The following is a 14,255-nucleotide window of genomic DNA, read 5'->3' as shown; positions in this document are numbered from 1 at the left end:
TGTTGAGAATGATAACATCTGCTTATAGGTAAATGGGGTTGACTTTGTGATTGATGAGGCTATGTTGGTAACCATCTTGGGAGTGCCCACTAATGGTATATCCCCCATTGAAGGGACTTGCTCTTCAAACTTCAGAAATGCCATTCTGAAGGATGATGCAGTCCAGCAGGGGGGAACGGGTACACAAGAAGGCCCTACTTCCAGTGTACCAACTTCTATTTGAAATAGTGAACAAGGTGTTGCTCCCTCGTGCAGAAAGGCGCTCTATTACATCACGAGCAGACTTGTTTGTCATGGAAGCTCTGGATACATACTCCACTATAAATCTGTCGGGAATCATGATTGAGCACATAAAAAAGGTACCAAATTTCAAGTATGGTAATCATGGACTGCCATATGGGTTTCTTCTCACCAAAGTATTTAAGTTCTTCAAAGTTCCCCTGGGAAAATGCACCATGGTTACTCGCAAACAGAGTTTCTCCAAAACTACCTTGGAAGAGTGTGAGTGCATCGATAAGAAATGAGGGGTTGGCAGCAATTCCACTATCTCTTAATTGATTGAATCTCATAATATCGCTAATAAAGAGATAAGGAAGTTGAAGGCAAGGAATGTTATCCTTGAGGTTCAGCTTAGTCAGGTTTAGGAGGCACCTGGTTCTAGTAGCTCACAAAGTGTAGAGGTTGCTCGCCTGACCAAAGAAAATGTTAATCTCAAAAAACAGGTCGAGGACCTGAAGGAGAGGCTGCTCAATGAGCAAGGGTCTGCAAATGCTCGAATGGATATCCTCCTTAGAAGTCTTGCCTCTTCCTCTCTATCTCCCCCTTCCAGTGCTCCTTAGAGTCATTCCCTTCCCGGTGTCATGTTCAAGTTTAAGTTGTTTTTGTTTCCTGTGTTTGGAAATGTTTGATGAATGGTACCTTTTTGTTGTTTTTATTTTGTGGTGATTGTGTAACAATAGAACTGCTCCTTGTTTATTTCCAAAATTAATGCATTTCTCGTCCTTTTGATGTGTATGTCTTGCTCTTATGTTCTGTTTTTAATCATGTTTGTGTGCACACATGTGGCACGAGTTAACCTAGCTGGATTTTTTTCCCCTATTGCTTGTTGTTGCTCTTTTTATGATGCCAGGGGGGGGGTTAATAGCTGGGGAACAGATTCAGGGGGAATACATGTTATGTGTATGTCATTCTGGTTCTTAGAGGGAACTTCAATTATAAGTTTGTCATTATCAAAAAGGGAAAAATTGATAGGTTATATATGTATCCCTGTTATGTTTTGATGATCTAACAAACTTAATGATAAGATCCAGATAAGGAACCTGTTACACATTCTCAAGTACTTAAAGAACAACAAGTCTCAGTTCGGGGACGTGGTTCAACTCTTCAGAGTCAAAGGAACAACAGAGGAAACAAATGGCCACCAGTTCTTATGGTGACAGTACAAGTCAACTCCCCATAGTAGTAAAGTTGTTGCATGCACATGCAACAGTGCAACAGTCAACTTTATGGGTAATGCCCTTTACCTAACTTGCTTGCATCATTCAAGTGACGTCACAAATGAGTTATTAACAGCAAGCCAAGGTAAAACAAAACACTTGCACATTAAAGAATCGATCAAGCATTCTCTCAAGTCTGTGTCAAATCATGCAAGTGATTCTCAAGGTCATCAAGAACAAAGAACAACATAATGAAGGACCAACTTCCTGTATTGAGTCATTACATATCCTTAGTCGTGTTGCACCTTTGTTAAAGTTCTTTAATTGTAATTCCTACTTAGCTTAGATAGAAGCATTATGTAGAAAATCTTTGTAAATCATAAACCCTTGTGTTTGTATCTTGACTATAGTTAGTCGAGTTGTAAGTTTTTGTAATATAGTTATTATAAAGTGGCTTGTAATAGAGTTGTTACAAGTTAGTGAGGTACTAAGAGGTTAATTCCTAGGTTACAATAGGTTGTAATATAAAGTCTGCTCAGTAGTGAAGTTTAAATCCAACAAGGGTAGGTCGTGGTTTTTAATCCTGTGAGCTGGGAGTTTTTCATGTAAAACTTCTTTGTGTCATTTACTTACTGCAGTGTGCGTGTATTCTGTGGGAACTTATAGAGAACCGGTTCTCTATACAGTTTGGTGGACCCTTAGTTTCTATCAATTGGTATCAGAGTAGGTTCTTTCTATCAGGCTAATGCATAAAAAGGATCCTCATGGCTGCTCCACCAAATTTTGAAGAAGGTCAGTCTACCTACATGCCACCAAGGTTTAAAGGCCAATATTATGGACGGTGGAAGACCAGGATGCACGACTTCATCATGGCTGAAGATTCTAAGCTCTGGGACGTCATCTGTGATGGACCCTTCGTTCCCTCGAAAACCAGTGGCGACCCTGCTGTAACCATTCCCAAAACAAGAAAAGAATTCAATGACGCTGATCGAAAAGCCATAGAAAAGAATTTTCGTACAAAGAAAATTCTCGTTTGTGGCATTGGTCCTGATGGATACAACAGGATATCGGCATGCCAGTCAGCCAGAGAAATCTGGGAAGCTCTCCAGACAGCTCACGAAGGAACAACACAGGTCAAGCAATCTAAGATCAACACGCTCACAACTGAATGCGAGCTCTTCAGGATGAAGGACGATGAATCCATCCAAGACATGCATACTTGCTTCACATCTATCATCAATGAGCTTCACTCTCTTGGAGAAATTATTCCAAGAAACAAACTTGTCATGAAAATACTTAGTGTACTACCCAGTTCCTGGGAAAGCAAAGTGAACGTTATCACAGAGGCAAAGGACTTGCAAAAGCTGACTATTGATGAACTTGTTGGCAATCTGAAAACGTACGAAATGAAGAAAAGGGAAGACAATGAAAGAAGAGAGCCCAAAAGAGAGAAAAACCTGGTCCTCAAGACATGCAACAATGACTCGGGAGGTGAGGATGCTGATATGGCATATCTGACAAAGAGATTTCAGAAAATGGTTCGCAGAAATGGAGGTATCCCAAAGAGGGGTAGTTTAAGCAAGCCAAGAGGGTATAATCTATGTCATAAATGCGGGAAGTCAGGACACTCCATCAAGGACTGCCCTCTTCTTAAGCAAGACTGACGAGTTTCTCGTGTATGTATAGGTTTTGCTCGTACTTTGTCAAATAATAGTATAGAAAGATATCGAACCCACAGAGATTGGTTTATCTATTCTACAGACGTTTCTTATTTTAATTACTATTTGAAAAAATCAGAAAGAGTTGATTTGTGAATTAACTAACTAAAAATGCGTGAATAGAGCAATAGAAAATATTTTATTTTTCACAAATATAATAAAAGGTGTTGGGATCCTGACTTCACTTAATATTTTAATTATATAATAGATATACATATTCTTCAATTTCTATTTCTCACAATAGTATAAATGCCTCTCTCGATTATATTTATGTATTATTACTTAAGTTGAACAATTAATTGTACTCTTCTCGGTTATACAAAGTAATCGACAAAATAGTATTATTACAGAGCCAAAAATATATACTTGAACTAAAGCATACTCTTTTTTAGTAAGTCTCTTTCGGTTTCCCTACTTGTTATAACTAATTACTACAATATTTGCCTCTTTCGATTACAAATAAGTATAAAATCAATTTTAACATATAAGAGCTAGATGTCTTTAAATAGAAGTTAACATCTATCAATACCAAAATTTACTATATTACTTCTTCCGCCTCTTTCGATTACAGAATTAGTAAGAAGTTAATTTGTAGTACGAAATAGATAGATGTTACAAATTAAATGACACCTAACTATAAAGCAGATAAGATTTAAATAAAAAGCTTCAGCTCAAGCATGTGAAATTGAGGAATAATTTACTATTATATAAAAATATTAAGATCCGTCATTCTCCCAACACATGATAGGCTACTCCATACTGGAGCTAGTATTGCTAATGAAAATATTCTTGTCCATTAGATAAGAAAATAGAAAAAAAATATTCAGAAAGAATAATTCCCCCTATTTAATTAAATGCAAGATATAGAGTAATTTTTAAAGCTAAAATTTACTAGGAACTAGAAACAAAAGCCACTGTAATGACTGGGCAGAAATTCAAAGTACTGAACAACTAACTGAAATGAAAAGGAAAAGCTCTGAAATGGATTCAGTTGTCTACTCAGCTCTCCTTCTCTCGACGCCCGTTCCGAATTTCCGAGACATCCACTATATAACCACTCCATAACTAGTTATGCTTTGGTTATGAGTTTCGTTATGGGTTGATTATGGATCAGTTATGGGTCTGTTATGAAAGTACATTGTCTTCTTGGTGCCTTGTTTATTTACTCCATCACAACTTACTTTTCTCCTTTGATGCGCTATTTCTTAAAATCTTCTTGATTCTGCATCACTTATTTTGCAGTCTTTCCTATATAATTTACTAAACGTTAGGGAAGAATATGATAATTTCTTTATTTTTACAGAGAAAAATATATATTAAAAATCAAGTAAAATGCACTTATCAAACTTTCCCTCACTTAAACATTTGCTCGTCCTCGAGGAAAGACTATACATTTTATTTATTTATTTTAAATAAAGGAATATAAATCTATACAGTCATAACTTAGCAAAAACTAATGACTTCACTTAGAGATTTTAGTTCCTTTGAACTTTGTATAACTTGCTTTGTTTATATTCTCATTTTTACTCTGCAAGTATCACTGGTAGTCATCTGTGTATTTAAAAAGAATCAAGACTTTGTGAAATCAATTATTTACAATAAACCATAGGCTTGCCTTTCTTGTCAATCTCCACTAATGTAGATCAATGGTGACTTTAGAATTTCTTATGACTTTTATTGGCTTGTAATATTAGTTTGAGGGGTTGGTAGGATACAAGAATATTTATACTGGATGATTTTTGCATATGAATTTAAACTTACGAGGGTTATACTTAATATAAACCCTTTTTGTAATATTATTTATAGACATCCCGTTTTTTTTTCAATATATATATTGGTAGGAATTTTGAACGTCATAGATATAGATATCCTCGTCTTTTTCAAAAAATAATTTTATATATATATATATATATATATATATATATTATTATTATTATTTTTTACAAGTTTTCATCCTTCAATACGTACCATAGCTAGGAAAAAGTACAAAATGGGTAAAAAAAAAAAATCTCAAATTTGTTTTTTTGGTGGGGCTTTTGGTGATGAGGTTTGAAAGAAGAAAGAAAGTGATAGTAATAAAGCTCAAACAAATTTGGATACTAAGGATATATTTCATTTGGTGGTTATAAAGAAAGGCTCAATCGATCCAAAGATAGCCTAATTCATTTTCCAAAATCAACATTTTTCGAGGATTTCGCCTTGACCAACAATGGAGACAAGTTCTAATTATTGCTTTGTTTCAATTCACTTTTGTCTTGATTTTATTTATTTATTTATTTCAAAGATTTTATCACAGTAGGATACTTAAATTTGCAAAAGTAGAATCATAAAGTTAGAAGTTTTCAATGCTCAACGGACTTAAAATATTCTAGATGTGTTGTCAAAAGTTTATTGAAAGTAATTCATGTTCAAATTATTATTATTATATATATGTATTTGGTTTTTTCGTACTTTTTTTTTCAAAATAAAATAAAATATAATAAAAATAAAAACTAGTTTCTTCATCTTCAACTAAAAGATAAAAATAAAAATACGATAGTATTGTGCTTTGAGACTTTCATGACAAAGTTAGGATTCTTTTGCATTGTCATAATTCAAACATGTTAAACAAAAAGATATTACCTGTTATCAACCCAAAGTTTCTTCATCCTTCAACTAGTAAAAACATAACTAGATATTATACCAACAACAGGTTGTACTATTTACAAACTCTCTTTTATTGCTATTTACAAAAAACATAACCAAAAAGGATATTACCTGTTGTTTGTTCTTCCACCTTCAACTAAACAAAAAAAATATATAACTAACCATTATACTAATATTACTAAACGAACATTACTGAACGAAACACCATGATTTAGAGAGACAAAAAGTTTATCATCCACCCACATATCTAGTTTGTTCATTCTCCTGAATGAACACTTCAAGATTTAATTATTTTCTCTGGTACCTTCCCCTTGGAAGAAATGAAGTTGAGCATCGAATTTGCCTTCTTCCATATGTACTGGAGGAACAGATGGTTCTTGATTAAAGAAGTTATGAGGACTTCCAACAGTGGCTGTAGCGAGATCAGAAAAGGTCATAAAAGGCGCACTACAAAATTGTGTTGTATCAAAAATAGATACACCTTGTCCTGTTGAGTTAAACACTGTTACTGATGGTAGTGGAATTGATTGCGTGTATCCTAAAATAGGATACATATTATTTCCTGCATGATAAAGATTGCTACTACCAGGATTGATAACCGAATAGTGCGAAAAAGTGGGGATATCGACATGTTTAAAAGCATTAACAAGACTGGTCATAAAGTTTCCCATCATTGATGTAGCGGCAAACTGTTTTTCCAAAGTTTGAAATATTACATTCTGGTTGTTTCTTGTTTTCGTTAATTTTTTCATGAGTTGTGTCATGTTGGCACCCAACATTGCATCTTTGACCATTTGATCACTTTTAAAAGACTCCCAATTTTTTATTATCTGAGCTTGTCCTTGTAGTAGCTGTTGCAACCAATCCCCAACATTTGAGTTTGTCAATGCCACTTCCGGGCTCGCCTCTTGATCCGGGCCTTTTGGAGGTCTTAAACCATTGAGAAATGTTTTATCGATAAAGGCCTTGCTCCTAACAATTTTCAAATCAGCCACCGGGACGTCAAATGCAACTGCTAGTCGTGTGATTGTTGATGGGAAATATAACATTTGACAGCATTTAGAACGACAAGTGATCATTCCATCATATATCATACATCCAACATTTATCGGTAGACCTTTATTGATGGCATACAGAAGAAGAACCCTCTGCAGATTGTAGCTAGAATTATTCATATATGAAACCGGTCGAGAGCTAGTGAATTTCCCCCATGTCCTAGATGTTTCGAGCATGCAAGAACATGTAATGGTTGGTGGATTCTCACATGTTCCCGAAATGCATCGAATATCATTAGGACAGATTATCTCCAGAGCTTCTTGTACAAAATCACTATCTTCCCCTTTTATCTTCATTTGTGTATCAATATCATCTATATCATTCAAGTTAAACAAGCCATTAAGAACAATAGGGCTGCAAAAGAATGTTTTACCTCGAATCTTTGATGTCTGCTATGATTCATTGAAATTTGCATAAAATTCGAGTACAACTTCTCTAGAGTAGTCTCCTGATTTTTGAACGAAAATTTTCCATCCTAAGGAGCTGATTTGTTTAAGCATATCAACTGCCTTTTGTCCATCCAAGGAAGAAAACTGCATTTCATGTTACTCCACCATTGTTCTATTTCCCTCCGAAATCATCCATAAACCAGGGTCTTGACTTTGTTGCGAGTTTCCTCCTGTACGGGTTCTCCTCAAAAATGCCATGTTGGTTAGTATTTTTATTTTTTAACGAAAGTAGATTGAGCTGGAGAGTGGTGATTACAGTGAAAGGGACAGAGTTATTTGTTGTAAAGTTGAAGAGGATGAAATGGGATTATATTACTGCAAGAGTAAGCTTTGGCCATGAATTTTACGATTGTGAAATCTTGTTTCGGTGGTAGTAACTGGTTAGGGACAGTGGGATAAGAAACTTGTTTTGAGATTTCTCTCTCCATTTGTTTTCCTAATATTTAATTTACAATAATATATATCTATATATAATTTATATTACTTTTATACATTAAATATATATAATAATTTATATATACATATAATTTATATTATTTATATAAAAAATGTATTATATATATATATATATATATATATATATATATATATATATATATATATATAGGCCTTATGTGTTCGACCCCTTAAACTTGGCTCCGGTTTTCATTTTGATACTTTAACTTAGCGTTTTTCCTATTGAACACTTTAATATTATATAAAGTGATCTATTGAACATTTTACTCATAACCAGTAAAAACAATAAGGTGTATGTAATTCACACATGAATGACATAGCAAAATGACAAATAAGAGGGAGACACGTGGCATTTGGGCCCAAATAGTCAAAAAGAAATTTTGAAAACAAAAAATATTTATTTTAAACACCCCCTCTCACCGTCACCTTCTTCCCAACCGCCCCCTTTCTTTTTTCATTCCATGGAATCCCACCACCAAGTGGAAGATAAAATTAAAGATCCGTTAGAAGAGGTTGAGCCAAGTCCAGTCGGGTTCTTGCTTCCAGGTGATGAAGACAAGCTACTAGCAGGCTTAATGGATGATTTTGATCTTAGCGGATTACCGACGCAGGTGGAGGATTTGGACGATGATTTTTTTGGCAGTGGAGGACTCAAAATGGAACCTGAGGATCAAAATAATTTGCTTAATGGTATTGGAAACTTAAGCATGTCTTATAGTTATCCAAATGGTGCTGCAACTGTTGTAGGGGAACACCGGCGATTCTAGCAACCACCGGCCATTGCTCATTTCCTTTCCTCATTCATCTCTATTATTCTGTTTCGTTGTTGTTTTAACTGATAAAAGAGGAGAACTGAAAGAAGTAACCAGACATTTAATATTTCGGCGGCTACCATTAAAATCGACGACATTTATCACCATTTCTGGTCTTCCATCGTTGTGGTATCGTATATTCGTTCGTGTTCTGTCTATTACTGATTTCGTGGTCGGTGTGTAAATGTTAAAACCTTGATAAAATTTATTCCGGTAATAAAATTTATTAATTCCGGCGATCTCCATTAATTCCGGCAATAAAATTTATTGTTGTTCTTCTTCTTCTTTTAAAAAAGTCAATTTTGATTTAAACAAAAACAAAACATGATCTAAAGCCCATTACATTCACGCGCGTAAGAGGGGGTGAAATACAACTCTCTTTCCATGTCAGTTTTTGTGTTTAATAGGCATACATTGATTTGGATTAAAGTGTTCAATAGGAAAAACGCTAAGTTAAAGTATCAAAATGAAAACTGGAGCCAAGTTTAAGGGGTCGTACAACTATTTGGCCTAGTAATAAAGATTGAATAATAGAACATGCATGACGTTATTAAAAATGTCAATTTTATCTTTAAGAACTTGTGAAGGAGACCTATAAGATCTTTGATATCAAAATATAATAGAGTAATAGTGTATAGCTTATTTGTGGATTTATTGAAAGGTTTGGTGGGGAGTGTGACCGGTGATAGAGGTGGGTTTCTTGTAGATTTAAGTAACAGTAAAATAGTAATTAAATGGACAACATTGGGAAGGTAACAAGAGCAGGTAATGATTGTAAGTTCTGGCTCAACACTTGCATTGATGTGATAAAAGATTTTAAAAACTTAAAACTTTTTTATCACTGCTTATTGTTGTTACCCATTCCCTCCTCTTTTTGCTTTGATTTTTTTTAATAATATTTATACTATTTCAAAAGTATATCTACACTACTATGTAACTGTGAGATCTCTTTGTTTTATCAATTTCATTCATTTTTTTATCTTCTTTATTTTTATTTTTATTTTATATTAGAAAGAGAAATTAGACAATGCTATAGTATAGGTTTATAAATACATATTATCTAAATACCACACACATACATACATATATATACATATTTACATATAATAAAATATATTTTCTCTTAAATTATATAATAAAATATATTTATGTTTTTTTTTATATAAATATTACCTTAAAAAAATACAAAAGAGAGATAATAGTTCTGAGTTTAATGTCGTCAGCTCGACTTATTATTATTTTCTAAGCAAGAAATATTGTTGAAACCTGTTTGTCAAATATCCAAGTACCATAAGGCTTAATCGATGACCATGTACCTTGAATTTTTCTCCCCCGTTTATATGTTGTATTTCAATGGCACCATAAGGGGTAATTTTTGTTACAGTGTATGGCCCTGTCTAGCGTGACTTAAACTTTCCTGGGAATAATCTCAACCGACTATTGTACAACAGAACATGATCTTTGATTTTAAATTCTTTATGGCGAATGAGCTTATCATGCTATTTTTTTGTCTTTTCTTTGAACAATTTAGCATTTTCATATGCCATAAGTCTGAACTCTTCTAACTCATCTAGCTGCAATAGACGATCTTTACCTGCTTCGGATAAGTTTAGATTCAAAAATTTTATAGCCCAATATGCTTTATGTTCTAATTCCACTGGTAAATGACAAAATTTTTCAAAAACTAATCTATAAGGAGATGTGCCATGGGAGTTTTAAAAGCATTTTTGTACGCCCATAAAGTATCATCCAACTTCAATGACCAATCTTTTCGAGAATAGCCAACAGTTTTTTTCTAAAATTCTTTTTAATTCTTTGTTGGATACTTCTACTTGTCCGCTTGTTTGAGCATGATATGGAGTTCCTGTTTTATGAGTAACTCCATATCTTGACAATAAACTAGCAAATTGTCTATTTATAAAATAAGTTCCTTGATCACTTATGATAACTCGTGGAGTACCAAATATAGAAAAGATATTTTTCTTGAGAAAATCGCAAACAACACGAGCATCATTTTTTCTAGTAGCAATTGCTTCTACCCATTTTGAGACATAATCAACAGCTACTAAAATATATTCGCAACCATTAGAAGGAGGAAAAGGACCCATGAAGTCAATGCCCCAAACATGAAATATTTCACACACAACAATAGAGTTAAGAGGCATCTCATCTCTTTTTGAAATATTACCGGTTCTCTGACATTTGTCACAAGCGGCAACAAAATTTCTTGCATCTTTGAACAAAGTAGGCCAGAAAAAACCGACGTCAAGTACTTTAGTTGTCGTCCTTCTCCCTCCATAATATCCACCTACAGCTCAATCATGGCAATGACTTAAAATATTATTCATTTCTGGTTCAGGTACACATCTCCTGATTATGTCATCTGCACAAAATTTACACAAATAAGGGTCTTCTCAATAATAATGTCTTGCCTATTTTTTATGCTTTTTTCTTTGTTCGTAAAAAAAATCTTTTGGAATCCACCCTCCCGCTAAATAATTGGCAATATCAGCAAACCAAGGAGGTCTATTTACAACCGTCGCGACAGAAAAGATCTGTTCATCCGAAAATTCCTCTTGGATATCTAGTATTTCAGTAGGAGGATTCTCTAGACGTGACAGATGATCAGCTACCTGGTTTTCTGAACCTTTTTTATCTTTTATTTCGAGATCAAATTCTTGCAAGAGGAGTATCCATCTTAGCAATCTAGGTCTAGCATCGTTTTTTGCTAATAGATACTTTAAGGTTGCATGATCAGTGAACACTGTAACCTTTGTTCCTATCAAATAAGAACGAAATTTGTCAAACGCAAATACTACTGCCAATAACTACTTCTCGGTTGTTGCATAATTCATTTGAGCTTCATTGAACGTTCTGCTGGCATAGTATATGGGTCTAAAGATCTTATTTTTCCTTTGTCCCAATATTGCTCCTACCACTGTATCACTTGCATCACACATTATTTCAAATGGATGGCTCCAATCGGGAGAAACAACAATTTGATCATTAGTCAATTCTTCTTTGAGGAACTCAAATGCATTTCTGCAGTCATCTGAAAATTCAAACTTCACATCTTTCATCAGTAGGTTAGTCAGAGGTTTTGAAATTTTTAAAAAGTCTTTTATAAACCTTCTATTAAAACCTGCATGCCCTAAGAAACTTCTAATGCCTTTAACAGTGGTAGGAGGGGGTAATCCTGCTATAAAATCAATTTTAGCCTTATCAACTTCTATTCCTTTAGCAGTAATTTTATGTCCTAAAACAATTCCCTCGGTCACCATAAAATGACATTTTTCCCAATTAAGAACCAGATTTGTCTCTTCACATCTTTTAAGTACCAAGGTTAGATGATAAAGACAATCTTCAAATGTTTAACCAAAGAGTGTGAAATCATCCATGAAAATTTCAAGAAATTTTTCAGTTATATCTGAAAAAATTGCCGACATGCAACGCTGAAATGTAGCATGAGCGTTACATAGTCCAAATGGTATCCTTCTATAAGCATACGTACCTTGGGGCATGTGAATGTGGTTTTCTCCTGATCTTCTGGAGCAATTGGTATCTGATTATACCCAGAATATCCGTCAAGAAAATAATAAAAACCATGGCCTGTAACTCTTTCAAGCATTTGGTCAATAAAAGGCAAAGAAAAATTATCTTTCCTTGTGGCATCATTAAGTCGTCTGTAATCAATACAGATTCTCCATCATGTGACAGTTCTAGTAGGTATGAGTTCATTATTTTTATTTTTTACTACTGTCATACCTCCTTTCTTTGGTACTACCTGCACAGGACTTACCCAAGGGCTGTCAGATATCAGATAGATAATACCTGCTGCTAAAAGTTTTACCACTTCTTTCTTGACAACTTCATGCATTGCTCGATTAAGTCTCCTTTGGGGTTGAACTTTTGGTTTGTAATTTTCTTCCATGAGGATCCTATGCATACAAATAGCTGGATTGATTCCTTTGATATCAGCTATAGTCCACCCTAAAGCTCTTTTATGTTTCCTCAAGACTTCTATCAGTTTGTATTCCTGTTCCATAGTCAAAGAAGATGAAATGATTACTGGAAACAATTCAGGTTCAAGAAAAATATATTCCAAATGAGAAGGAAGATTTTTGAGTTCAATTTTTGATTGAACTTCTTCTTGTGAGATTTTCTCATTTTCTGACTCTTTTTCCAGTGTTTCAACTTCTCCTCTGATTGTGGAATTTTCATCACTTGTGGTACCTGACCTGACCAAGCATCTTTCCAATGAATCAGTAATCAATTGATTATCCTTGAATTCATCTACAAGGCCATCTAGTAAGTCAATTTGAAAACAAGAGGATGATGACTCATTCCCAAGAAATTTCATCATTTTTTGCATGTCAAAAATTACTCTCTCCTCATCAACTCGCAATATTAATTGTCCTTGATGAACATCAATGATCGCTCTTCCTGTTGCGAGAAATGGTCTATCTAAAATTAATGGTACCTCAGTATTTTCTTCCATTTCAAGTACTATAAAATCTACCGAAAAACGAATTTATCTACTCTAACGAGGACATTTTCAATTATTCCTTTGGGCCTTTTAGTACTTTGATCAGCTAATTGAAGAGACATACTAGTATCTTTCAATTCATCAAGTGATAATTTCCTAAAAATTGAAAAAGGTATTAGATTTATTGAAGCACCCGAATCACATAATGCTTTTTCAAAATGAGCACCTCCCACAGTACAAGGAATTGTAAAACTTCCTGGATCACCCAGTTTATGTGGAAGCTTATTCTGAAGTATAGCACTACATTTCTTTGTAAGCTTAACCACTGGAACTTCTTTCAATTTTCTTTTACTTGACAAAATTTATTTGAGAAATTTAGCATATGAAGGTATTTGTGTCAAAACTTTTGTGAAAGGTATGTTAATGTAAAGTTGCTTTAAAATATCTAGAAACTTTGAAAACTGTTTGTCAAGCTTTTCTCTTTTCATCTTTTGGGGAAAAGAGAGGGGTAGAGAGTGAGGATTTGTCATCAATTTATTTTCTTGTACCTTTTTTTCTTTATATTTTTGTTCTTTTAGAAGTTCAGAGTCTCTTTTATTCTTACCTTCATTTACTTGTTTCACTTCTTGTGGCTTTCCTTGTCTATCTGCATATGGATTATCAAGAGTTTTACTTGACCGCAGAGAGATGGCTTTGAGGTGTTCCTTTGGATTTTTCTCGGTGTTGCTTGGTAGATCACCTTTTATTTGTCTAGACATGAGGGTTGCTAATTGGCTCATTTGGATTTCTAAATTCATGATGGCTGCACTTTGACATTCAACCTTCTCGTCAGTAGCCTTAATGAATTTGTACATCATGTCTTCAAGACTTTGCTGATGAGTTCTTTGGGGCAGTTGTTGATATTTCTGAAAATCTTGTTGCCCTCTATTTTGATTTTGAAAACCTGGTGGTCCTTGCACCTGTTGCTTTTGATTGAAAATTCTTTGAGTTACTCCATTGGAATCCCGGATGTTTTTGTACCATGGGACTACCGAATGGATAACTGGTTCTATAACCAATAATATTTACTTGTTCTTCATTTTGCGTTGAAGCTTGGCACTCATAATTGGGATGATTACCTCTACAAACGTCACAATTCTCGTGTTGAGATGATGATTGAGTATTTACCCGAAATGCCTCAACTTTTTGTGTCAGAG

The 14,255-nt window shown here is 34.2% G+C and overlaps 1 protein-coding gene across 1 annotated transcript; it reads left to right on the top strand.

Moving 5' to 3' along the window:
• The first annotated feature begins 2,200 nt into the window (after positions 1-2,200).
• On the top strand, positions 2,201-3,100 carry LOC142173739 (uncharacterized). The gene has a single exon (XM_075239380.1). The coding sequence runs from the start codon at positions 2,201-2,203 to the stop codon at positions 3,098-3,100; it is 900 nt and encodes a 299-aa protein (XP_075095481.1).
• Positions 3,101-14,255: the final 11,155 nt, after the last annotated feature.

The sequence above is a fragment of the Nicotiana tabacum genome, chromosome 19 (assembly GCF_000715075.1).
Source record: "Nicotiana tabacum cultivar K326 chromosome 19, ASM71507v2, whole genome shotgun sequence".
Taxonomy (NCBI): domain Eukaryota; kingdom Viridiplantae; phylum Streptophyta; class Magnoliopsida; order Solanales; family Solanaceae; genus Nicotiana; species Nicotiana tabacum.
This window is presented reverse-complemented; position numbering and strand designations above follow the sequence as displayed.

Excerpts from the sequence above, each read along its gene's own strand:
- LOC142173739 (XM_075239380.1), top strand. The coding sequence starts at position 2,201 with ATGGCTGCTCCACCAAATTTTGAAGAAGGTCAGTCTACCTACATGCCA.